Below are 25204 nucleotides of genomic sequence, written 5' to 3'. Positions count from 1 at the left end.
CTTGGAAAGCAAAAATGGGTATGTTTGAAGGAATAGTGGCTCCAACAATGTTATATGGTTGCGAGATGTGGGCTATAGATAGAGTTGTGCAGAGGAGGGTGGATGTGCTGGAAATGAGATGTTTGAGGACAGTATGTGGTGTGAGGTGGTTTGGCCAAGTAAGTAATGAAAGGGTAAGAGAGATGTGTGGTAATAAAAGGAGTGTGGTTGAGAGAGCAGAATAGGGTGTTTTGAAATGGTTTGGTCACATGGAGAGAAAGTAAGGAAAGATTGACCAAGAGGATATATGTGTCAGAGGTGGAGGGAACGAGGAGAAGTGGGAGACCAAATTGGAGGTGGAAAGATGGAGTGAAAAAGATTCTGAATGATTGGGGCCTGAACTTGCAGGAGGATGAAAGGCATGCAAGGAATAGTGTGAATTGGAACGACGTGGTATACTGGGGTCGACATGCTGTCAACGGATTGAACCAGGGCATGTGAAGCGTCTGGGTTAAACCATGGAAAGTTTTGTGGGGCCTGGATGTGGAAAGGGAGCTGTGGTTTTGGTGCATTATACATGACAGCTAGAGACTGAGTGTGAACAAATGTGGCATTTGTTGTCTTTTCCGAGCGCCACCTCGCGCACATGCTGGTGGAGGGGGTTGTTATTTCATATGTGGTGGAGTGGCGACGGGAATGAATAAGGACAGACTACGAATTATGTACATGTGTATATATGTATGTGTCTGTGTGTGTATTTATATGTATACGTTGAGATGTATAGGTATGTATATGTGCATGTGTGGACGTGTATGTATATGCATGTGTATGTGGGTGGGTTAGGCCATTCTTTTGTGTGTTTCCTTGAGCTGCCTCGCTAAGCGAGAGACAGCGACAAAGTATGATAATAAAATAGATTACAGTTAAATAAAGGCACTGCAGTACAGTGGCTATGAATTATTGGCAAGAGAAAATTACTTATCTGGATGCTGTCAGCTGAAAGAATCAAAATCTCTCAACACCTCCTCAGGGTACTTATTAGAGAAATAGTTATGCAGGGTCGGTTCTGAGTGGTTGAGAACAAGAATTATGCAAATGGGAGGCTAACATCACCCAGGCAGGCCCATATCTCAACTGTGATTGGCTAGAGTCTCCCACCATCACTCCATTCAGCTCTGATTGGTTGAGAACAAGAAACATGTAGATGAGATGCTGATGTATATCGAGATATAATTGACTAGCGGTTGTCTACCAGCTCTGACACCACTGATGCCTGACTGCACTTTTCCTTTAGCTCTCACAGCTATGCCACAGGCATGTACTTGATGTATAATTTGAACCCCCAATCCAGTACACACAGAACAACACTATTTCATAAGATTATATATATTAACAGAATATACATGTCAAAAGTGCTGGGAACAAGGAAGAGAGGGAAACCAAGAAGGAGGTTGAAGGATGGGGTGAAAGATGCTGTGAAGGCATGGGGCCTGAACATTCACATCTTTCCATATTTTCCTCAGGTTGTAGCCAGATCTTACCCATGTCTATCCCAGGCCTTCCCTATATATTCTACAGTTCTTCACTAAGTCTTTCTAACTTTTCTCCAAGTTTTACGAGATCATTGACAGGTGTACCTAGGTCATCTCTGAGCCTTTCAAGGTCCTCTCCAAGTTTCCTGGTCCACAGATCCATGTAGGTTTTCCTTAAATCTCCCAAGTCTTCCTGGTCTACCCTAGGTCTTCCTCAAGTCCTCAAGGTTCTCTCCAGGTCTCCCCAAATCCTCCAACATGTTTCTAGGTCTTCCCCAGATCACCAAGTCTTCAAATCCTCCAGCATGTTTCTAGGTCTTCCCCAGATCACCAAGTCTTCCTGAACCTTCCCAGGTCCTCTTCAAATCTTCCCCAGGTCCATCTCAGGTCCTACCCAGGTCTTCCTTAGGCCTTTTTGAGGTTCATCCCAGGTCTGTCTTCCCTATCTAACTCAGGTATTCAAGTCTTTCCCAAATTCTCCCCAAGTCCATACTGGGTCTTCTCTAAATATTCTTCAAGTCTTCCTAGGTCTTTTCCATGTCCTCCTAGAACGTCCCTCAGTCTTCCTAGTGTCCTTCCAAATAATCACCAGGTCTTTTGCTAAGTTGTCACAGGTCCTCCCCAAATCTCCCTTAAATTCATCTCAGGTCATGCCCAAATATACCCATGGCCTTTTCATAGTGTCTAGCCAGTATGATCCCTTTCTCTTTACTTTACTTCTTGAATTGCAAACATGGGGTCTATTGCTTTGATAGCCTTGCAGCTTGTTCTGGCTCCCATGTTTTCCATTCTTCTTTTTTTCAGATGTTCATTTTCCAGTCCAAAGATTGTCATAGACTTGTGCCAAATTACCATCCTATTTAGAACTCCCTTCATTTGTATTGTAGTTTATCTTTCTGTTGTCTTCTGCAATTTTGCTATGTCGTCTTCCTTATCCTTTAACTTCTGTAACATCTTTTTCATCATTTTTGAGTGTATATGCTGGCTCTGCCTCTTGGCAGAATTTCATCATAGTTACTTGTAGCTTCTTTGTGTTTATTTAAAGATTGTGATTTTATTATTTTTAATTGCACGCACAAGTAGAGATTATTTCACTTAGGTTATGCAATTAGGTTTAGCTCTCTGCCGGTTTGTATTTTGTTTAATAACACCTTTAACTTGCTTAATTTGTTTCATGTCATTTTTGCCATATTGAGTTTTAGTGATAGCTTCTATAAAAACATGAAATAATGTTTTAAGATGGGTTTTATGTAGCTCTAACATAAGATTAGTTGTTGTTGTCACTTTATTTTATTTTCAGAGGGCAAAAAGCTAACACAGTCTGCTGAAGACTGTAGCAGAAATGTGTCAGTATATACATCATTGGCATCCATGAGTGACAATTCTGTTTACCATCTCTGTAAACCTGTTACTAGTGATGACCAGTTGACTGTCAGTAGACTCGGCCAAGCAGCCATCAAAGGTAATGAATTTTTTCATTTAATCTTGTAGAGACTCTTTTAAGAAAACAGATAACTAGCATATGCTCTATGCTTTTCCTTTTATATGATGATAGGGGAATAAGAATGAATGATAGAAGAATAAGAGTGAATGCTTGAATCACAGGGATGTAAACCTGTTCAGTATCCTTTATAAAGCCTCACAGCTTGCCAAGACTTAGAAACTGTTAGGGTAATTTTGGAAGGGAAGTGGTCTCCATCTTTACTTTCTTAAGTAATCTTTCATGAAATGAGATTGGCAAGAGAGGTCTTGGGCATTCATCGGTCACATTTATTAACGAATAAGTCTGCTTTGATTTGGTTGTCCTCCCTTGTTTATCTTTGGGTATGCCTTATTCAGAAGTACATGATCCAAATCAGTGGTTATATTTCTGCAATGGGCTAAGATTTTGTAAGATCGCTGATGTTTATATGGCACAGTCTGGAGTTGAAAATTGTAGGTTTTAAAATATGATAAACTATTTCTCTACTGGAATCAGAGCCCTATGATTATCAGTTTCCTTGCCAACTCTTCTTTCTTCTCTGTTTTTTAAAAACAATTTCTGTAGTCTTTATTATTAGAGGCAAGACAGACTGCAGTCATTAGTGAAAGATAAGAATTTTTGGCAGAATTTGCCACCTCACCTCCTCACTAATAGTATCATACCTGTACCTTCTCACTAACAGTATCATACCTGGACTGCTCACCAACAGTATCATACCTGGACCTCCTCACTAAAAGTATCATATCAGTACCTTCTCACTAACAGTATCATACCTAGACTTCCTCACTAATAGTATCGTACATGTACCTCTTCATTAGCAGTATCATACCTGTACTTCATCACTAACAGTATCATACCTGGAACTCCTCACTAACAGTATCATACCTGGAACTCCTCACTAACAATATCATACTTATACCTTCTCACTAACAGAATCATACTTGTACCTTCTCAGTAACAGTATCATACCTGGACCTCCTGACTGACAGTATCATACCTGTACCTTCTCACTGACAGTATCACACCGAGACCTCCTCACTAACAGTATCATACATGTACCTTCTCACTAATAGTATCATACCTGTGCCCTTTCACTATACCTGGACCTCCTCACTAACAGTATCATACTAGTACCTTATCACTAACAGTATCATACCTGTACCTCCTCATTAACAGTATCATACCTGTACCTCCTCACTAACAGTATCATACCTGGACCCTCCCACTAACAGTATCATGCCTAGACCTCCTCACTAACAGTATCATACCTGGACCTCCTCACAAACAGTATCATACTTGGACCTCCTCACTAACGGTATCATATCTGGACCTCCTTACTAACGGTATCATAAGTGCACCTCCTCTAACAGTATCATACCTGTACCTTCTCACTATCAGTATCATACCTGCACCTCCTCACTAACAGTATCATACCTGTATCTTCTCACTAACGGTATCATACCTGTACCTGTTCACTAAAAGTATCATACCTGGACCTCTTCACTAAAAGTGTCATACCTGGACCTTCTCACTAACAGTATAATACCTGAACCTCCTCACTACCAGTATCATATCTGGACTTCCACACTAACAGTATCATACCTGTACCTCCTTGCTAATGGTATCATACCTGTACCTTCTCACTTGCAGTATCATACCTGGTCCTCCTTACTGACAGTATCATACCTGGACCTCCTCACTAACGGTATCATACCTGTACCTTCTCACCAGCTATATCATACCTGGACCTCCTCACTAACAGTACCATACCTGGACCTCCTCACTAACAGTATCATACCTGTACCTTCTCACTAACAGTATTATATCTGGATCTCCTCACTAACAGGATCATACCTGGACCTCACTAACAGTATCATACCTGTACCTCCTCACTAACCGTATCATACCTGTAACTTCTTACTCACAGTATCATGCCTGGAACTTCTCACTAACAGTATCATACCTGGACCTCTTCACTAACAGTATCATACCTGTACCTCCTCACTAACAGTAACACACCTGTACCTTCTCACTAAGAGTATCATACTTGTATCTTCTTACTAGCAGTATCATACCTGTACCTTCTCACTAACACTATCATACCTGGACCTTCTCACTAACATTATCATACTTGTACTTCCTCTGACATTATCATACCTGCACCTCCTCACTTACAGTATCATACTTGTACCTTCTCATTAACAATGTCATATCTGTACCTGCTCACTAAAATTATCATACATGAACCTTCTCACTGACAGTATCACACCTGTACCTGCTTACTAACAGTATCATACCTATACCTTCTCACTAACAGTATCATACCTGTACCTTCTCACTAACAGTATCATACCTATACCTTCTCACTAACAGTATCTTATCTGTACCTTCTCACTAAAAGTATCATACCTGTACCTCCTCTCTAACAGTATCATACCTGGACCTCTTCACAAGCAGTATCATACCTGTACCTCCTCACTAACGGTATCATACCTGGACCTTCTTTTTAACAGTATCATACCTGTACCTCCTCACTAACAGTATCATTCCAGTACCTTCTCACTAACAGTTTCATACCTGTACCTCCTCACTAAAAGTATCATACCTCTACCTCACTAAAAGTTTCATACCTCTACCTCACTAACAGTATCATATCTATACCCTCTCACTAACAGTATCATACCTGGACCTCTTCACTAACAGTATCATACCTGTACCTTCTCACTAAATGTATCTAACCTGGACCTCCTCACTATCAGTACATACATACCTGGACCTCCTGACTAACAGTATCATACCAGTATCTCCTCACTAACAGTATCATAATTGTCCTTTCTCTAACTGTTTCATACCTGGACCTCCTCATTAAGAGTATCATACCTGTACCTTCTCACTAACAGTGTCATACCTGTACCTTCTCTAACAGTATCAAAACTGGACCTCCTCACTATTAGTATCATACCTGGACTTCCTCACTAACAGTATCATATCTGTACCTTCTCACTAACAGTATCATACCTGGACCTCCTTGCTAACAGTATCATACCTGGACCTTCTCACTAACAGTATCATACCTGGACTTTCTCACTAACAGTATCATACCTTCACCCTCTCACTAATAGTATCATACCTGGACCTCACTAACAGTGTCATGCATGTACCTCCTCACTAACAGTATCATACCTGTACCTTCTCACTATTAGTATCATATCTAGACCTCTTCACTAACAGTATCATACCTGTACCTTCTTTCTAGCAGTATCATACATGGACCTCCTCACTAACAGTATCATACCTGGACTTCCTCACTAACAGTATCATACCTGTACCTCCTTGCTAACAGTATGATACCTGTACCTTCTCACTTGCAACATCATACCTGGACCTTACTAACAGTATCATACCTGGACCTCCTCACTAACAGTATCATACCTGTACCTTCTCACCAACTGTATCATACCTGGACCTCCTTGCTAACAGTATCATACCTAGACCTCCTCACTAACAGTGTCATACTTGTACCTCCTCACTAACAGTATCATACCTTAATTTCTCGCAGTATCATACCTGGACCTTCTCGCTAAGAGTATCATACCTGGACCTCCTCATTAACAATACCATACCTGTACCTTCTCACTAAGAGTATCATTCCTGTACCTTCTCACTAAGAGTATCATACCTGTACCTTCTCACCAAGAGTATCATACCTGTACCTTCTCACTAAGAGTATCATACCTGTTTCTTCTCACAAAGAGTATCACACCTGTACATAACTTCTCACTAAGAGTATCATACCTGTACCTTTTCACTAACAGTATCATACCTGTACCTCCTCACTAATACTATCTTACTTGGACCTTCTCACTAACATTATCATACTTTTACCTCCTCACTAACAGTATCATACCTGTACCTCCTCACTTACAGTATCATACCTGTACTTTCTCACTAACAATATCATACCTGTACCTGCTATAACATTATCATACCTGTACCTGCTATAACATTATCATACCTGTACCTTCTCACTAACAGTATCACACCTGTACCTGCTCACTAACAGTATCATACCTGTACCTTCTCACTAACAGTATCATACCTGTACCTTCTCATTATCAGTATCATACCTGTACCTTCTCACTAACAGTATCATACCTGTACCTTCTCATTAATAGTATCATACCTGTACCTTCTCACTAACAGTATCATACCTGTACCTTCTCATTAATAGTATCATACCTGTACCTCCTCTCTAACAGTATCATACCTGGACTTCTTCACTAACAGTATCATACCTGGACCTCCTCACTAACAGTATCATATCTGGACCTTCTTACTAAGAATAGCATACCTGGACCTCCTCACTTATAGTATCATACCTGTACTTTCTCACTAACAGTATCATATCTGGATCTCCTCACTAACAGTATCATACCTGTACCTTCTCACTAACAATATCATACAGGTACCTTCTCACTAACAGAATCATACCTGGACCTTCTCACTAACTGTATCATATTTGTACCTTCTCACTAACAGTATCATACCTGTACCTCCTCACTAACAGTATCATACCTGTACCTCCTCACTAACAGTATCATACTTGTACTTCCTCTCTAACAATATCATACATGTACCTTCTCACTAACAGTATCATACCTAGACCTCCTCACTAACAGTGTCATGTTTGTACCTTCTCACTAACAGTATCATATCTGTACCTTCTCACTAACAGTATAATACCTGGACCTCCTCACTTACAGTATCATACCTGGACCTTCTCACTAACAGTATCATATTTGTACCTTCTCACTAGCAGTATCATATCTGTACCTTCTCACTAACAGTATCATACCTGTACCTCCTCACTAACAGTATCATACTTGTACTTCCTCTCTAACAATATCATATATGTACCTTCTCACTAACAGTATCATACCTGGACCTCCTCACTAACAGTGTCATGTTTGTACCTTCTCACTAACAGTATCATATCTGTACCTTCTCACTAACAGTATCATACCTGGACCTCCTCACTTACAGTATCATACCTGGACCTTCTCACTAACAGTATCATATTTGTACCTTATCACTAGCAGTATCATATCTGTACCTTCTCACTAACAGTATCATACCTGTACCTCCTCACTAACAATATCATACCTGTACCTTCTTACTAACAGTATCATACCAGGACCTCCTAACTAACAGTTTCATACCTGTACCTTTTCTAACAGTATCATAGTTGGACCTCCTCGCTAACAGTATCAAACATGTACCTCCTCACTAACACTATCATACCGGTACCTTCTCACTAACAGTATCATACCTGTACCTTCTCACTAACAGTATCATACCTGTACCTCCTCACTAACAATATCTTGGGTTAGGATGGATTGGAGGAAGTTGTTAGATTCCAGGAACAAGTATTAACTGCCCTGTAGTAAAATTTCTGTGGTTAAAGAGGATGAAATCCAAATGGATGCAGTATTTGAGCAAGTGCTATCTTATATGCTCTTGGGGCCTTGCATCTCGAAGCAAAATAGTTTTTCATACTTCAGACTCTACATATTTCAATGTATACTTAAAGGAAAATGAGAATCCTTAATAATGTATGACAGTTTTATTGTTTTATTTCAGGAAGTGTTGATCTAAACCTGGCAAGCTGTTTGTACAAGGACTTATGTGTAGCCCGAGAGAATTTGGCTGTCAACAGCCATCTCCACCTCCTGTATCTTGTTGTCCCATATGACATTGTCAGCTCCATTAAGATAATTCCTGATGTGTACTACAGTGCTGTAAGGCTCTTTCTTTGTTGTTTTAGGGATATGAAGTATTAATACATTTATTTTATTATACTTAATTGCTGTTTCCCACGTCAGCTAGGTAGCGCCAGGAAACAGACAAAGAATGGCCCATCCACATATACACATGTATATACATAAATGTCCATACATGCACATATACATGCATTTACATATCAGCATATACACATGTACATGCATATACATACACATACAAAGACATATACATATATACACATGTACAAATCCATACTTGCTTGCCTTCATCCGTTTCTGGTGCTACTCCACCCCACAGGAAACAGCATCGCTACTCCCTGCTTCAGCGAGGTAGCGCCAGGAATTCAGACAAAACAGGACATTCGTTCATACTTATTCTCTAGCTGTCATGTGCATTGCACTGAAACCACAGCTCTCTATCCACATCCAGGCCCCACAGACCTTTCCATGGTTTAACCCAGACGTTTCACATGCCCTGGTTCAGTCTGTTGACAGCATGTCGACCTCAGTATACCAGATCGTTCCATTTTACTCTCTTCCTTGCACACCTCTCACCCTCCTGCATGTTCAGGCCCCGATCATCAAAATCTTTTTCACTCAATCCTTCCACTTCCAATTTGGTCTCCCACTTCTCCTTGTTTCCTCTACCTCTGACACATGTATCCTCTTTCTCAGTCTTTCCTCTCTCATTTTCTCCAAATTTTTTCAACACACCCTCTTCTGCTCTCTCAGTCACACTCTTTTTATTTCCAATCATCTCTCTTACCTTTTCATTACTACTCGATCAAACCACCTCACACCACATATTGTCCCCAAACATTTCATTTCAAACACATCCACCCTCCTCTGCACAAGATACTTATTTATATATTTCTATTTGTTGTGACAGGTCTATGGTCTGTTGGAGTGTAGGGAATCTTGGGAGTTGAGTGAGTTGCAGTTTGCTGATGACACAACTCTAGTGGCAGCACATAGTGAATGACTGCAGAAGCTGGTTCCTGAGTTAGTGTGTGTGAAAGGCAAAGATTCCAATTAATGTTAATAAAAGTAAGGTTATTAAGTTCAGGAAGGAAGAGAGAGTCAAGTTGGCTGAAATATGATTCTGAATGGAGAGAACTTGGAGGAAGTACTGTATTTTAGATACCTGGAGATGGACATGGCAGCAGATGGAACCATAGGAGCTGAGGTAAGCTGTATGGTGGGTGGAGGGGTATATGGTCTTCAGTGTGTGGAAGGGAAGGTCACTGTATGTGAGAGCTAAGATGGTTGTGTTAGATGGTATAGCAGCCCCAGTAGTGTTGTATGGATGTGAAGCATGGGCATTAGATAAAAAAGGATGAAAGAAAGTGTATGTGTTGGAAATGAATTTTTTCCAGACAGTGTGTGGTGTGAGAAAAGTTAATTGAATAAGAATTGAGAGAGTAAGAGAGAGGTGTGATTGTAAGAAGAGTATGAACAAGAGAGCTGAAAAGATGTGCTGAAATAGTTTGGAAATATGGAGGGGATGAGTGATGAGAGGTTGACTGAGAATATGCATCACATGTGAAGCAAGCAAGGAGGGGAGAAAACAAGTGATGACATGAAAGGATGGAGTTAAAGATGCTTTGATTTATCAGGGCCTGATAATGCAGGAGTGATTTAATTACCCATGAGTGAGTACTTATTTGAACTGTATGGGGGGGGAGGGAGTTGTCACACAATGCTGCTTGCATATCCCATGTCCTTAGTCTTTTGATTCCCCTCAGCTACAACTCTTATACTATGAAAGAACTTCATTACTATTTTTTAACAAGATTACATATTTTCTAGCATGTTTCTTGCTTGATTTCATGTTATGTCCTCCGGTTGGTCTGTCCTTACATCTCTTGAAGAACTGTTCATTATCCATGTCATTGATCTATTGTAGAAACTCAGGGTTTGTGACCAGGTCACCCCTCGCTCTTCTTTCTTCCAAGTTTAGCAAGCTTCTAGCCTTTTCTTGTGATTTTTTTTCTCTTAATTCTGGTTCCTACTTTGTTGTCCTTGTCTGGACCTTCTCTATAAGCTGTTTGTGCTTCTTTAAGTGAACTAACTAAACTTGAGGAGCATAATCTAATTTTAATCTAATTTTATATTGTAAGAATATTCTGCTAGATATTTTTGTATCCATGTACAGGTACATCACCGATTTTCCAGCACTCATGGATCCAAAGCCTTGCCGAATTTACCATCTTGCTAGACTAACCGTGGACATGTAATAATGATTCATAAACACACCTCTAACCCACTAATTATACATCTCCCATGTGTCTCAAGTATACCATGGACTGCAAGAAATTTAGATTTAACAAATATTAAATGTAGATTAAATAGATAAATGAAATACATTATACACCTGCTCAGGACTGAGGTGCTTGTCAGCTATGAGTTTTGCCACTTCGTCCACATACTCGGCAGCTCCTTCGTGGTTGGCAGACTGCTTTTCTCCGCGCTCTTTATTAATTGAAATTCCATGACACTTCTTGAATCTTTGAATCCATCTTTCACCATAGTCACACTCATGGTGTAATTTAAGTTCTTTATGGAACAACTTACCCTGGTCCATTATCATGCCACCTAACAAGTCCACTCCATCTCTCCGACGCTGTCAAAACCATTGCATCATCAATCGATTGTGCTCATTACTCTTACCATCTTTCATAGTTTTTCTAATTGTCATTTGCTTCTTGGACTCACTCTCTGCATGGAACTTCAGTATTTTCAATATTTTCAGTATTTACTTCTTTATATCATAAACAGTTGATGAACCAATACTGTAGATGTCACACAGCTTACGCACCGAAACACCATGGTCCATTTTTTTCAACAGTTCTACTTTATCTTAGATCAATATGGACTGATATTTACATTTGACACCATGATTGACACTCTCATATGTCTTAGAAGCCATAGCTAGGGTTGAATTTAAGCAAAATATGCTAAGAATCTCACAGAATTGCAGTATCACCACCAAGTGCAGTGTAAAGAATGTAAATAAGCACGCCCTACACGCAACGCCATTTGTGGCTGCCCAGTAAACTAGTCTGGTCGCCGCGGTAATTTCAAGTTCCCCTCACGTAATTTTGTCTGGACTAAAGGAGGTACAGAACCATCAGTTGCCGGAAAATCGGTGGTGTACCTGTACTTGAAAGCTGTTCTGACATTTGCCAGATAACAGTTTTTCTCCTTTACTATTTTAATGTGGAACTCTGGTGATAAGTTAGGGATGATGCTGACTCCCAAGTCCCTTTCACACACACAGAATCTTTAAGCTTATTTTATGCCAGATAATAGCCATATTGAAGCCTTCTTTCACTTTTTCCCATCCTCATTACATTACTTTTTCTTGGTTAAATTTTTTCAGCCACAAATCAGATGAACTTTGGAATCTGTTTATGTCCCCTTGTAAGTTGATGCAGTCCTTCTGGGTTTTCATTTCCCTCATGACTTTTGTATCATCTGCTGACATAGTCAGATAGGAGTCCATACCTTCTGGCAAGTCATTCACATAGATCATGAAGAGTAGCAGCCTCAAAACAGTGGTACTCCACTGGTAACCTCCACCCATTTGAAGGTTCCTCTGACATGTTACCTTTGTTCCTTTCCTCTTAAGATAATCTTCTTTCCATCGGAGGAATATCTTCCTTATTCTTTCCGTATATTTCAACTTCTTGATCAGTCTCCTATGTGGTAATGTATCATATATTTTCTGGTAGTCAAGATGTAAACAGTCTACCCAGCCAACCCTTTTTTTTCTAAGACAAACGTTACTTTCTCATAGAAATATACAATGTTTCTTATGTATAATGTCCTTTTCCGAAAGCCATGTTGCCTCTCGCTTAGGTCTTTTTTTTTTTTTTTTTGTAGAAGGTCATCCATTCGCTTTCTGATAAACTTTTCCAATGCCTTATAGACACTACTTGTCAAAGCAATTGGTCTAGAGTTCAGCACCTCATCTTGGTCTCCTTTCTTATAGATGTAAATGATGTTTGATATTTTCCACCCATTGTCATCTCACCTTTCCCCAGCAATATCTTGAATAGTAAGTACTTCAAGAGGTTTGCCTGATGTATCAGGTGGTGATGCATTGTCTCTTTTGGTGTTTTCCATTTCAGGCCTTCTAAATTTAGTCTTTGCATTTTCCTTCTCATCCCTTGGTCTGTCTTGTTTTATGAATACTTCTATGAATTACACCTTGTTCTTGAATTTCTTAGCCTTTCATAATACCTCCTTGCTGGATGATTCCAAATCGAATTTAACCATATAATTGATTATCTCTTAATACCTTGATTGTAACCACCAATTCTTCTTTCTTTTATCATTGAGATCGCATCTGGTAATTCTGTTGCCACTAGTAACCTGTTAATGTGTATTTCTCTCTTTCCCCTGTTTATTTGGTGTGTGTTCTTCCCCTAGTCCAAAAATAATCAAAGATTTACATGTTGAGCTCCTAGTTAACTAATGATTTCAATTCAAGTGCCATGCACCTTGCAGCTAAATCCACCTCTGTGCCTCCCGCTTTCTCTATCTCACTTTTTTGCTAATAAACACTGAACTAGTATGCTGTGCATTTTTTCTGAAATTCTCATCTACCAGACCATAAATTTTGATAATTATCCTGTCTTTAACAGTATATATTATTTTGTCTGCATCTTCACTCAGTGCCCTGGGCATCTCAGTTTCATTGTCCCCATACTTCTGTCCTGCATCAGTCAACATACTCCATACCCAGCCCTAAAAACTAAACCTCCCACCCCACTATTTTCATTAGGATTTGTACTCAGCAATATGGGCATTTCCTTATCTTTAGCAGCCTTTAGGACATTTAGAATAGCCCTTCCAGACATCTCCTGTTCTTCAGTATTTTTACCATCATTGCTTTGGTTACATGCTTTATCAACCCCTTCAAATGATACCAATCTGTGCTCATCATATGTACTAGGGTTGACCTGCTGTCAGTGGCCTTAACAGTGACATGTGAAGCACTCTGTAGGGCATAGCATTGGGTAAGGGGCTTTGGTTTTCATTCAATATACATGACAGCTAGAGAATGGATGTGAGCAAATGAGGCCATTCTTCATCAGTTTGTGGCACTGCCTCACTGTTTGGGAAATGGTAAAAGAGTATGGACCAAAAAAGATATGTATTCATATAACAAGTTTTTATCAAGGATGTAAGGCTTGTGTGCAAGTTGGAAGAGAGGAAAGTGATTGGTTCCCAGTGAATGTTGGTTTGCACCAAGGAAGCGTGATGTCTCCATAGTTGTTTAATTTGTTTATGGATGGGGTTGTTAGGGAGAGGAATGCAAGAGTTTTGAAGAGAGGGGCAAGTCTGTTGTGGATGAGAGGGCTTGGAAAGTGAGTCAGTTGTTGTTCGCTGATGATACAGCGCTGGTGGCTGAGTTTGGTAAAGTGTGTGAAAGAAGAAAGCTGAGAGTAAATGTGAATAGGAGCAAGGTTATTAGGTTCAGTAGGGTTGAGGGACAAGTAAATTGGGAGGTGAGTTTAAATGGAGAAAAACTGGAGGAAGTGAAGTGTTTTAGATATCTGGGAGTGGATGTGGCAGCGGATGGAACCATGGAAGTGGAAGTGAGTCACAGGATGGGGGAGGGGGCAAAGGTTCTGGGAGCGTTGAAGAATGTGTGGAAGGTGAGACCGTTATCTCAGAAAGCTGAAATGGGTATATTTGAAGGAATAGTGGTTCCAACAATGTTATATGGTTGTGAGGATTGGGCTATAGATAGGGTTGTGCGGAGGAGGGTGGATGTGCTGGAAATGATATGTTTGAGGAGAATATGTGGTGTGAGGTGGTTTGATCCAGTAAGTAATGAAAGGGTGAGAGAGATGTGTGATAATAAAAGGAGTGTGGTTGAGAGAGCAGAAGAGGGTGTTTTGAAATGGTTTGGTCACATGGAGAGAATGAGTGAGGAAATATTGACAAAGAGGATATATGTGTCAGAGGTGGAGGGAATGAGGAGAAGTGGGAGACCAAATTGGAGGTGGAAGGATTGGGTGAGAAAGATTTTGAGTGATTGGGGCCTGAACATACAGGAGGGTGAAAGGCGCTCAAGGAATAGAGTGAATTGGAACGATGTGGTATACCGGGGTCGACATGCTGTCAGTGGATTGAACCATGGCATGTGAAGCATCTGGGGTAAACCATGGAAAGTTTTGTGGGGCCAGGATGTGGAAAGGGAGCTGTGGTTTTGGTGCATTAGACATGACAGCAAGAGTCTGAGTGTGAATGAATGTGGCCTTTTGTCCTTTCCTAGCGCTACCTCGCAGGGGAAAGGGGAATGCTATTTCATGTATGGCGGGATGGAGATGGGAATGAATAAAGGCAGCAAGTACGAATTATGTACATGTCTATATATGTATATGGCTGTTTATGTATATGTTAAAATGTATAGATATGTATATGTGCATGTGTGGACATGTATGTATATACATGTGCATGTGGGTGGGTTGGGCCATTCTTTCGTCCGTTTCCTTATGCTACCTCATTAATGTGGGAGACATTGACAAAGTATGATAGATAGAATAGAATAACAAGTAAAACACATATCATTGGAAAATGGAAAGTAATTACATAATTGTATAGTGAAATGTGTATAAGATATGGTGCAAGGAGGGTGTACATTGTTCAGCTGACAGAGTCTCAGCATGAATATTAATTCATTTGGGAAACTCACATGTGTAAGTAGACTTCTACTCTATTGCTATTCATAAGTATAATATTTTTAAGAAAGATTGAATCTTTCTGAGGGTAAAACAAAAGTAAAATAAATTTTTTGTTTTTGGAAAGTGCTACACTGAGGGCACATTTAGTATCAGAAATTGCTGTAGTTAGTGAGTTAAAATGATATTATGATATTATATCAATGTAGTGCAAGTCAGACATTGGTCCCTCATTGTTAATGACATTCAATTGAAATTATGCATATAGACAACATAACTTAGAATCTTGCTGTATATGAATCTCTACTACAAGACAGGTGGAGAACACAGTTTTCCTTAACCTTGCTAGAGCATCTGACAAATCAAACTAGAGAAATTCATTAGAGAAAGTGGCAGATGAAAACATTAAATGTAAATTAGGAAAATGGATCATAGAATTTCTAACAAAAATTCAGTGATGGCAAATGGAATTATGCTGGAAGCAGAGAATGTGCCTTTAGGAGTACCACAAGGAACATTGCTTTCTTTAAGACTACTTCTGATAGTGACCTCAGATTTTTTTTCATACTTGTTCACCATTTCCCATGTTAGTAAGGAGGCACCAAGAACAGATGAAGAGAGGCTGCATTTGCTCACATCCACTCTTTAGCTGTCAAGTGGAATGCACCAAAATCATGGCACCCTATCCACAACCAGGCACCACAGACATTTTCATGGTTTCCCCTGGCTGCTTCGCATGCTATGTTTCAGTCCATTGACAGCACATTGACCCCAAGCTTACCACATCACTCCGATTCACTCTTCCCTGTGCATGCCTTTCACCCTTATGCACATTCAGGTCTTTATCACTCAAAAAATATTTCAATCCATCCTTCCAACTCCAATTTCATCTCCCCTTATCCTTTTCCTCACCACTTCTGACATATATGTCCTCTTTGTCAACCTCTCCTTGCTCATTCTTTCCATAATTCCAGACCATTTCAGCATACTCTCTTCAGCTCTTTCAGCCTCATTCTTCTTATTTCTACATCTCTTACTTACTTAATCAAACCATTTCACTCCACACATTGTCCTCAACCATTTAATTTCCAACAGTTCCATCCTCCTCTACACATTCCTACTTATAGCCCCTGTCTCACATTCATACAACATTGTTGGGACTAAAATACCTTCAACCACACTCATTCTCACCCTCCCATATAACAACCTCTGTTTAAACACATTCCCAATGATTCCAGAACTTTCACCCCTTCACCTACCTTATGACTCACTTCTCCTTCCATAGTTTCATTCCTTATCACAATGAAGGAACTAGATGAGTGGGGAAGGGTGAGGGAGTAGCTGTGGGGGGTACGTCAGTGTGGGGGGAATCAGAGTGTGAACAGGATCTGAGGAATAAGGTAGAGGATGGATGGGACCTTGGTGGTAGGGATCCTCGGCTAGTAGTGATAACCTTACAGACAGAGGAATTAGCAAAGAACGGCCAAGTAAGGTCTGTTGGGGACAACTCTGGCAGTGTAAACAGTGGGTTAGCACAGGTATGGTTAATCTTTCAGGTAAGTTTTAGGAACAATTCTGGTAGGGTCCAGGGCAGGAAGGGCCAGAGTAAGGTGGCAAACCCAAAACAGATGAAAAACTCTCTCACTGCTGCACACACACACACATTAACAGTGATGATACAAACACGCATTCTGATAGTAAAAAAAGGCAAATTCAGTCCAGAAATCAACTGAGAGGAATATGAATTTAAAATACAAACATGCTTAGAGCATTTTTACGAAATATGGTGGACTTGTATCCTCTGCAGTTACTGAAGAATTGAACATTATAGCAATCTTGGAAACATGGGTAAACTCCTAGAATAAATACTTTGTTGCCGAGTTAGCAGTACCTGAATGCAAACTATTTACAAAAGATAGCTTGTACAGGGTAGGTGGTGGAGCTTTGATCTACGGTGATGACAATCTAAGTGCTATTAAGATACGCAAAGTAGACACACACACACACTAAATACTGCAACCAGTGAAAATGTTTCAAGTATCTAATGAAGAAGAGTTGAAGGTTAGAAAAATAAACAGCTCTGAAGTACTTAGATACCTGGACTAATTTGATCCTAACAAATCCAATGGCCCAGATAACGTACCTCCAATATTTTTAAAGGTCAGGAGACTGCTGATATACCCCATAACAAAAAACTCAACAAATCTCTGTCAGTTGGTCAGGTGCCAACTGACTGGAAGTTAGCAAATGTTACTCCTGTATATAAAAAAGGAGACAAAAAATATGCCTTGAACTACTGCCCAATTAGCCTTATGTTGGTGTTAGGTAAAATGATGGAAAAAAATAATAGGGGATAAAATTGTCACATTTCTAGAACACAAAATTGTATTGGTAACTAATAGAAGGTCCTGCCTGGTGAATTTGCTGGAATTTTTTAATGTTATCTATCAGAATTGGGATGAAAAAATATTGTCTGATGTATTATATTTAATTTCCTAAAGGCTTTTGATAAAGTACCTCACAAGAAACTTTTACATATATTCAAAGCACACAGAATCAGTGAAGAACTCTGTCCATGGATCAGAGACTGGCTTACCAGAAGAAAGCAGCATGTAGTATTAAACAGCGAAGCCTCAGATAGGCTAGATGTAACAAGTGTTGTGCCACAGGGGTCAGTCATGGGCCCAATTCTTTTCATGATATACATTTATGACCTAGAACTCAGTCTTATTTCTAAGATCTCCAAATTTTCTGACAATACTAAACTAGGAGGTTGAGCTTTAAACAGGTGGGACTGCAAAATGATTCAAAGATCTTAACTTACTAGCAGAGTGGCTAGACAGATGGCAAATGAAGTTTAATGTAGACAAATGCAAAGTTATGCACTTTGGAGACAAGATTATATGTTGCGACTACAAACTATGTGGAAACTCTCTAAGTAAAGTAAATGAAGAAAAGGACCTTGGAGTTGTCATTAGCAACAATATGAAATATACTAAATAATGTCAAGCAGCAATTAAAAAAGACAACCAAATATTAGGCTTCATAGCCAGGAACATAGATTACAAGACACCAGAAACAATTCTAACACTTTATGGTTCTCTAGTAAGACCACATCTTGAATATGCAGTCCAGTTGTGGTCCCCAAACTATAAAAAAGATGAGGAAAAGTAAAGCAAGTACAAAGATACTTAACAAAATTGATCCCATCCCTTAGAAAGAGAGGCTAAAACAATTGGATCTCTTCTCCCTTAAAAAGATGTAGACTGCAGCAATTTAATCCAAGTGTTCAAAATTCTGAACAAGTTTGTTTAAGTAAACCACAAGCATCATTTTGGAATACAAGAAAATGCAGTTACTAGGAAAAATGGAACAAAACTCAAAGCTATAGAAGATGTAGGTGTGTTGAGCACTGGAATAAGTTACCATCAGACATAGTGAATGCTAAAGCTATATATACTCTCAAAAGTCATTCAGACAAATAAGTTCAGGTATACTCTGAGAAAAATGCCAGAAATAAATGTATAAATGGCAACGGTAACAGAGACACTAGAAGGCTAATGTGTAGCAGCGGGGAGTTAGTGATAGCTTAATTACATTTTCTTTTGTCAAGTTATATCTTATTTTCTAATTTTTCAGGCAACCCAGTCATGGGCCATTCAGGCCCATGTTGTCTTTATTTCTCATGTAAACTCATGTACACTCCCATGTACCTAAAACTTTTCACTTTCTCCTAATTTTCTCCATTCAAGCTTACACTCCAACTAACCTGTCTTTCTGCCTTCTGAAACCTAATATCCTTGCTTTTATTCACATTTACAATCGGCTTCCTTTGTCCGCCCACTTTTCCATACAACTTACCAGTTACATTCAACAAACTTATACCTTGCCTTTATACAAGGGCTCTATACATGTATTCCACTAATCCGCTGGCATCTCACTAAGATCTGTATTGTGTTTAAAATCCTAGCTAAATCAGTCAACATCACAGTCACCCCCTTTCTTAAGAAATTCAACTGTAATACATCCCTTCTATCTATCTTGTCACATTTCATCTTACACAAGGCTTTCGCCACCTCTTCTTTCTTCACCAAACCATTTTTCATGACTTTCTCACTTAGCATACCTCCTCAACCTAAACAACCTTGCCTTTATACAAGGGCTCTATACATGTATTCCACTAATCCGCCGGCATCTCACTAAGATCTGTATTGTGTTTAAAATCCTAACTAAATCAGTCAACATCACAGTCACCCCCTTTCTTAAGAAATTCAACTGTAATACATCCCTTCTAGCTACCTTGCCACATTTCATCTTACACAAGGCTTTCACCGCCTCTTCTTTTTTCACCAAACCATTTTTCATGACTTTTTCACTTTGCATACCTCCTCAGCCTAAACATCCCACATCTGCCATCCATAAATGCATTAAACAGCCATGGAGACATACACATCCCTGCCACAGACTTGGAACCACTCACTCTCCTATCTTTCTACTTGTACACATACTTTTAATAATCCTTTAAGATACTCATCACTACCTCTTGCTACTTCCCCATTTGCCCCTTTCACTGATGTTCCCCTTTGTTCTTTTGTTTTTCGTACACATTTAGCCTCCTTCCATAACATCACATTCTCCGTGAAATGTACTGATATGTATACTTGCTCATCCCCAACTCTCATTTGCCCTCTTTTTTTTTTTTTACCCCTGCATCTTTCTCTTGGCCTTCAGCCACTTTCTCTTGTACATTGCCCACTCTTATGCACTCCTTCCCTAGAAGTACCTCCCATATACCTCTTTTCTCTCTTTCACTGGTAACTTTTCTTCATCATATCACCACCCTTCACACATCATATCACTATCCCTTCACACAAACCCACCTCCCATTTTCTCTATGCCACACACTTCTGCACACTCCATCACTGCATCCCTAATAAATACCTCCCATTCCTTATCCACTCCTAAAGTTTCTTGTATTCCCACCTTATGTCATTCCATAATCAGTCTCTACTGGCACTTCTTCACATCTCTTTTTTCAAGCTCACTTACTTTCATTGCCATTCTCTTTTTCATTCATATCTTTTCCAGTTTTCCAAAAACCTCAACATATCTTCATGTTTGCCTCCAATCTCAGCCCATTCACATCTAAAAGTCTTTCTATTGCCCACCTATCAAGTAGCATGTAGTCTAATGATACCATATAATCTTTCCTCTTCCCAAACATATACTTGTGGATGTCCATCTTTTTAAACTGGTATTTCCAAACACTAGCATTTTTTAGCACACATCTCCACAAGCTGGTTACCATTTTCACTCACTTTAGTTATTACCCATGCCACCCAGTTATTCCCTCAACTGTCACATTACTCGCCTTCACATTTAAATTACCCATTACCAATACCTGATCTCTTGCATCAAAACTGCTGACACACTCAGCTTCTTCCAAAACTCTTGCCTTTTGTCCTTGCTTCTTCTCTGGCCAGATGCATGAATACTGTTTGTCACCCATCTCTTGCAATTCACTTTTATCTTTACCCATGTCAGTCTGGAGCTCACTTCATTAAGCTCTTTCACACATCCCCACAAGTCCTGCTTCAGTGTTAGTACTAACCCTCACAAAAAACCCTGATGACTCCTTAGACACTCCTGAACCATTTTTCCCCTTTACCTTTGAGCTTTGTTTCAATAAGAGCCAGAAAATCCAGGTTCCTTTCCTCATGGTTACAACCACACACAGACATCTTTTAGAAATTGATGTACAAGAAAGTGGTGGGTTTCCAACCTTCTGCCTCTCATGGTTGCCTTCTGTGATATGCAGGGAAATGTGGGTAGAATTCTTTCTCTGCTACTCCAGGGAGGATCTCACATACAAACAAGAAATCTGATTGAATTCTTTAGGTATATATGCAAGAAACCCCATTAATTCTTTCAGTATATATGCAAGAACTAGGGTTCCAGCATACCCATTGATGTTATATAACTGAACTTCTGTAGCACCTTCGATAAAATACCACATTAAAGAATTCTAAACGAAAGGAAATCAGATCTGCTAATGGATAGCTGATTGGCTGTCTAAGTGGAAACAGAGATTGATGTAAAATGGGGAAGCAACTGACTGGCTTCATGCATCTCTTGGAGCTCCACAAGGCTCTTTCATAGAACCTGTACTTTTCATAATTCATACCAGTGAGAGGACAGGATTCACCAGTTGTCTTGAAGTTTGCAAACAAAAAAGTAGGAAAAATGATCATCTCTAAAGAAGACTGTCTGAAGAGTCACAGGGATTTAGTTAAACTGGTATAGTGGACAGTCAAACGGGTATAGTGGACAGAAATATGTCAGATGGTTTTCACTGTAAACAAGTTCAAAATCATGTTCTTTGGTGTCAAAACATAAACCAAAATGCTTGGTAATTCTCTTCAAGAAGTTAGATAGGAGAAGTCCATAAGTATGTTTATCAGTGTCTATCTATCGATTGATATCACTGATGACCATTCCCTTTGGGAACTCTTTCAAGGAGGTGACCTCAGCAAAATAGTCTCCATAACTGGTGAACTCTATTGCCACTTCTTAGCCTTTTAGCTCCTCATCCTTAACAGGTCAGTGGCAGAGGGCAACTCTTGTACAGTGTTCCCAGAGGCTCCTTTCCAGTGTTCCTTGAGAATACTACTACCTTATGCTCATACCTAAACATTCCTACGTACTACTTCTGCATAATATTCCTGCCCACTACATTTTTCTGTTGCTGCCACCATTTTGCAAAAAGGCACTGCTAGCATATATCATTTACCTCAGCAATCCACATGTGGGAGAGTCAGAAAGAGAAGACAGCTATATGGGTTAGAGGAGGGCAGCTTGACAACCACTGAGGTGCTGGCTTACCATATAACTGTCACTAACCCTTCTGATACCCAGGAGGGTAGTATCAGTAGTATACCTCCCAGCTTGGTGGCTACCAACCAGCTTCTACCTATCACTGATGACCTTGAATATGGTAAAGACCTGTTTCTATACTTTGTCGCTGTCTCCTGCATTAGCAATGAAACAGATGAGAGAATGGCCCAACCCACCCGCATACACATGTATACACATAAACGCCCACACATGCACATATACATACCTATACATTTCAGAGACATATATATATATATATATATATATATATATATATATATATATATATATATATATTTTTTATTCATACTATGCGCCATTTCCCGCGTTAGCAAGGTAGTGTTAAGAACAGAGGACTGGACCTTTGAGGGAACATCCTCACTGGCCCCCTTCTCTGTTCCTTCTTTTGGAAAATTAAAAAAAACTGAGAGGGGAGGATTTCCAGCCCCCCGCTCCCTTACCTTTTAGTCGCCTTCTACGACAAGCAGGGAATACATGGGAAGTATTCTTTCTCCCCTATATATATATATTTATTATTTATCTTGCTTTCTCGCTGTCTCCCGCATTAGCGAGGTAGCGCAAGGAAACAGATGAAAGAATGGCCCAACCCGCCCACATACACATGTATATACATACACGTCCACATACGCAAATATACATACCTATACATCTCAATGTACACACATATATACACACACAGACATATACATATATACACATGTACATAATTCATACTGTCTGCCTTTATTTGTTCCCATCGCCACCCCGCCACACATACACTAACAACCCCCTCCCCCCTCATGTGTGCAAGGTAGCGCTAGGAAAAGATACCAAAAGCCCCATTCATTCACACTCAATCTCTAGCTGTCATGTAATAATGCACCGAAACCACAGCTCTCTTTCCATATCCAGGCCCCACACAACTTTCCATGGTTTACCCCAGATGCTTCACATGCCCTGGTTCAATCTATTGACAGCACGTCGACCCTGGTATACCACATCGTTCCAATTCACTCTATTCCTTGCACGCCTTTTACCCTCCTGCATGTTCAGGCCCTGATCACTCAAAATCTTTTTCACTCTATCTTTCCACCTCCAATTTGGTCTCCCGCTTCTCCTCGTTCCCTCCACGTCTGACGCATATATCCTCTTTGTCAATCTTTCCTCACTCATTCTCTCCATGTGGCCAAACCATTTCAAAACACCTTCTGCTGCTCTCTCAACCACACTCTTTTTATTTCCACACATCTCTCTTACCCTTACATTACTTACTCAATCAAACCACCTCACACCACATATTGTCCTCAAACATCTCATTTCCAGCACATCCACCCTCCTGCGCACAACTCTATCCATAGCCCACGCCTCGCAACCATACAACATTGTTGGAACCACTATTCCTTCAAACATACCCATTTTTGCTTTCCGAGATAATGTTCTCAACTTCCACACATTCTTCAAGGCTCCCAGAATTTTCGCCCCCTCCCCACCGTATGATTCACTTCTGCTTCCATGGTTCCATCCGCTGCCAGATCCACTCCCAGATATCTAAAACACTTTACTTCCTCCAGTTTTTCTCCATTCAAACTTACCTCCCAATTGACTCACCAGTCATCAACCCTACTGTACCTAATAACTTTGCTCTTATTCACATTTACTCTTAACTTTCTTCTTTCACACACTTTACCAAACTCAGTCACCAGCTTCTGCAGTTTCTTACGTGAATCAGCCACCAGCGCTGTATCATCAGCGAACAACAACTGACTCACTTCCCAAGCTCTCTCATCCACAACAGACTGCATACTTACCCCTCTTTCCAAAACCCTTGCATTCACCTCCCTAACAATCCCATCCATAAACAAATTAAACAACCACGGAGACATCACACACCCCTGCCACAAACCTGCAGTCACTGAGAACCAATCACTTTCCTCTCTTCCTACACGTACACATGCCTTACATCCTCGATAAAAACTTTTCACTGCTTCTGACAACTTGCCTCCCACACCATATATTCTTAATACCTTCCACAGAGCATCTCTATCAACTCTATCATATGCCTTCTCCAGATCCATAAATGCTACATACAAATTCATTTGTTTTTCTAAGTATTTCTCACATACATTCTTCAAAGCAAACACCTGATCCACACATCCTCTACCACTTCTGAAACCACACTGCTCTTCCCCAATCTGATGCTCTGTACATGCCTTCACCCTCTCAATCAATACCCTCCCATATAATTTACCAGGAATACTCAACAAACTTATACCTCTGTAATTTGAGCACTCACTCTTATCCCCTTTGCCTTTGTACAATGGCACTATGCAAGCATTCCGCCAATCCTCAGGCACCTCACCATGAATCATACATACATTAAATAACCTTACCAACCAGTCAACAATACAGTCACCCCCTTTTTTAATTAATTCCACTGCAATACCATCCAAACCTGCTGCCTTGCCGGCTTTCATCTTCCGTGAAGCTTTTACTACCTCTTCTCTATTTACCAAATCATTTTCCCTAACCCTCTCACTTTGCACACCACCTCGACCAAAACACCCTATATCTGCCACTCTCTCATCAAACACATTCAACAAACCTTCAAAATACTCACTCCATCTCCTTCTCACATCAGCACTACTTGTTATCACCTCCCCATTACCCCTCTTCACTGAAGTTCCCATTTGCTCCCTTGTCTTACACACTTTATTTACCTCCTTCCAAAACATCTTTTTATTCTCCCTAAAATTTAATGATACTCTCTCACCCCAACTCTCATTTGCCCTCTTTTTCACCTCTTGCACCTTTCTCTTGACC

The 25204-nt window shown here is 40.0% G+C and overlaps 1 protein-coding gene across 2 annotated transcripts in view; it reads left to right on the top strand.

The window, feature by feature from the left end:
• Positions 1-25204, top strand: part of LOC139752011 (helicase POLQ-like) — a 275342-nt gene that overhangs the window by 90790 nt on the left and 159348 nt on the right. For both annotated transcript variants that reach the window (XM_071667792.1, XM_071667791.1), the window contains exons 3-4: positions 2812-2973; positions 8635-8792. In XM_071667792.1, the coding sequence (XP_071523893.1) occupies positions 2812-2973; positions 8635-8792 (320 nt within the window). The remainder of the gene's footprint in view (positions 1-2811; positions 2974-8634; positions 8793-25204) is intronic.

The sequence above is a fragment of the Panulirus ornatus genome, chromosome 12 (genome assembly GCF_036320965.1).
Source record: "Panulirus ornatus isolate Po-2019 chromosome 12, ASM3632096v1, whole genome shotgun sequence".
NCBI lineage: Eukaryota > Metazoa > Arthropoda > Malacostraca > Decapoda > Palinuridae > Panulirus > Panulirus ornatus.
Note: the sequence above shows the minus strand (reverse complement) of the source record. Positions and strands in the feature narration are given on the sequence as shown.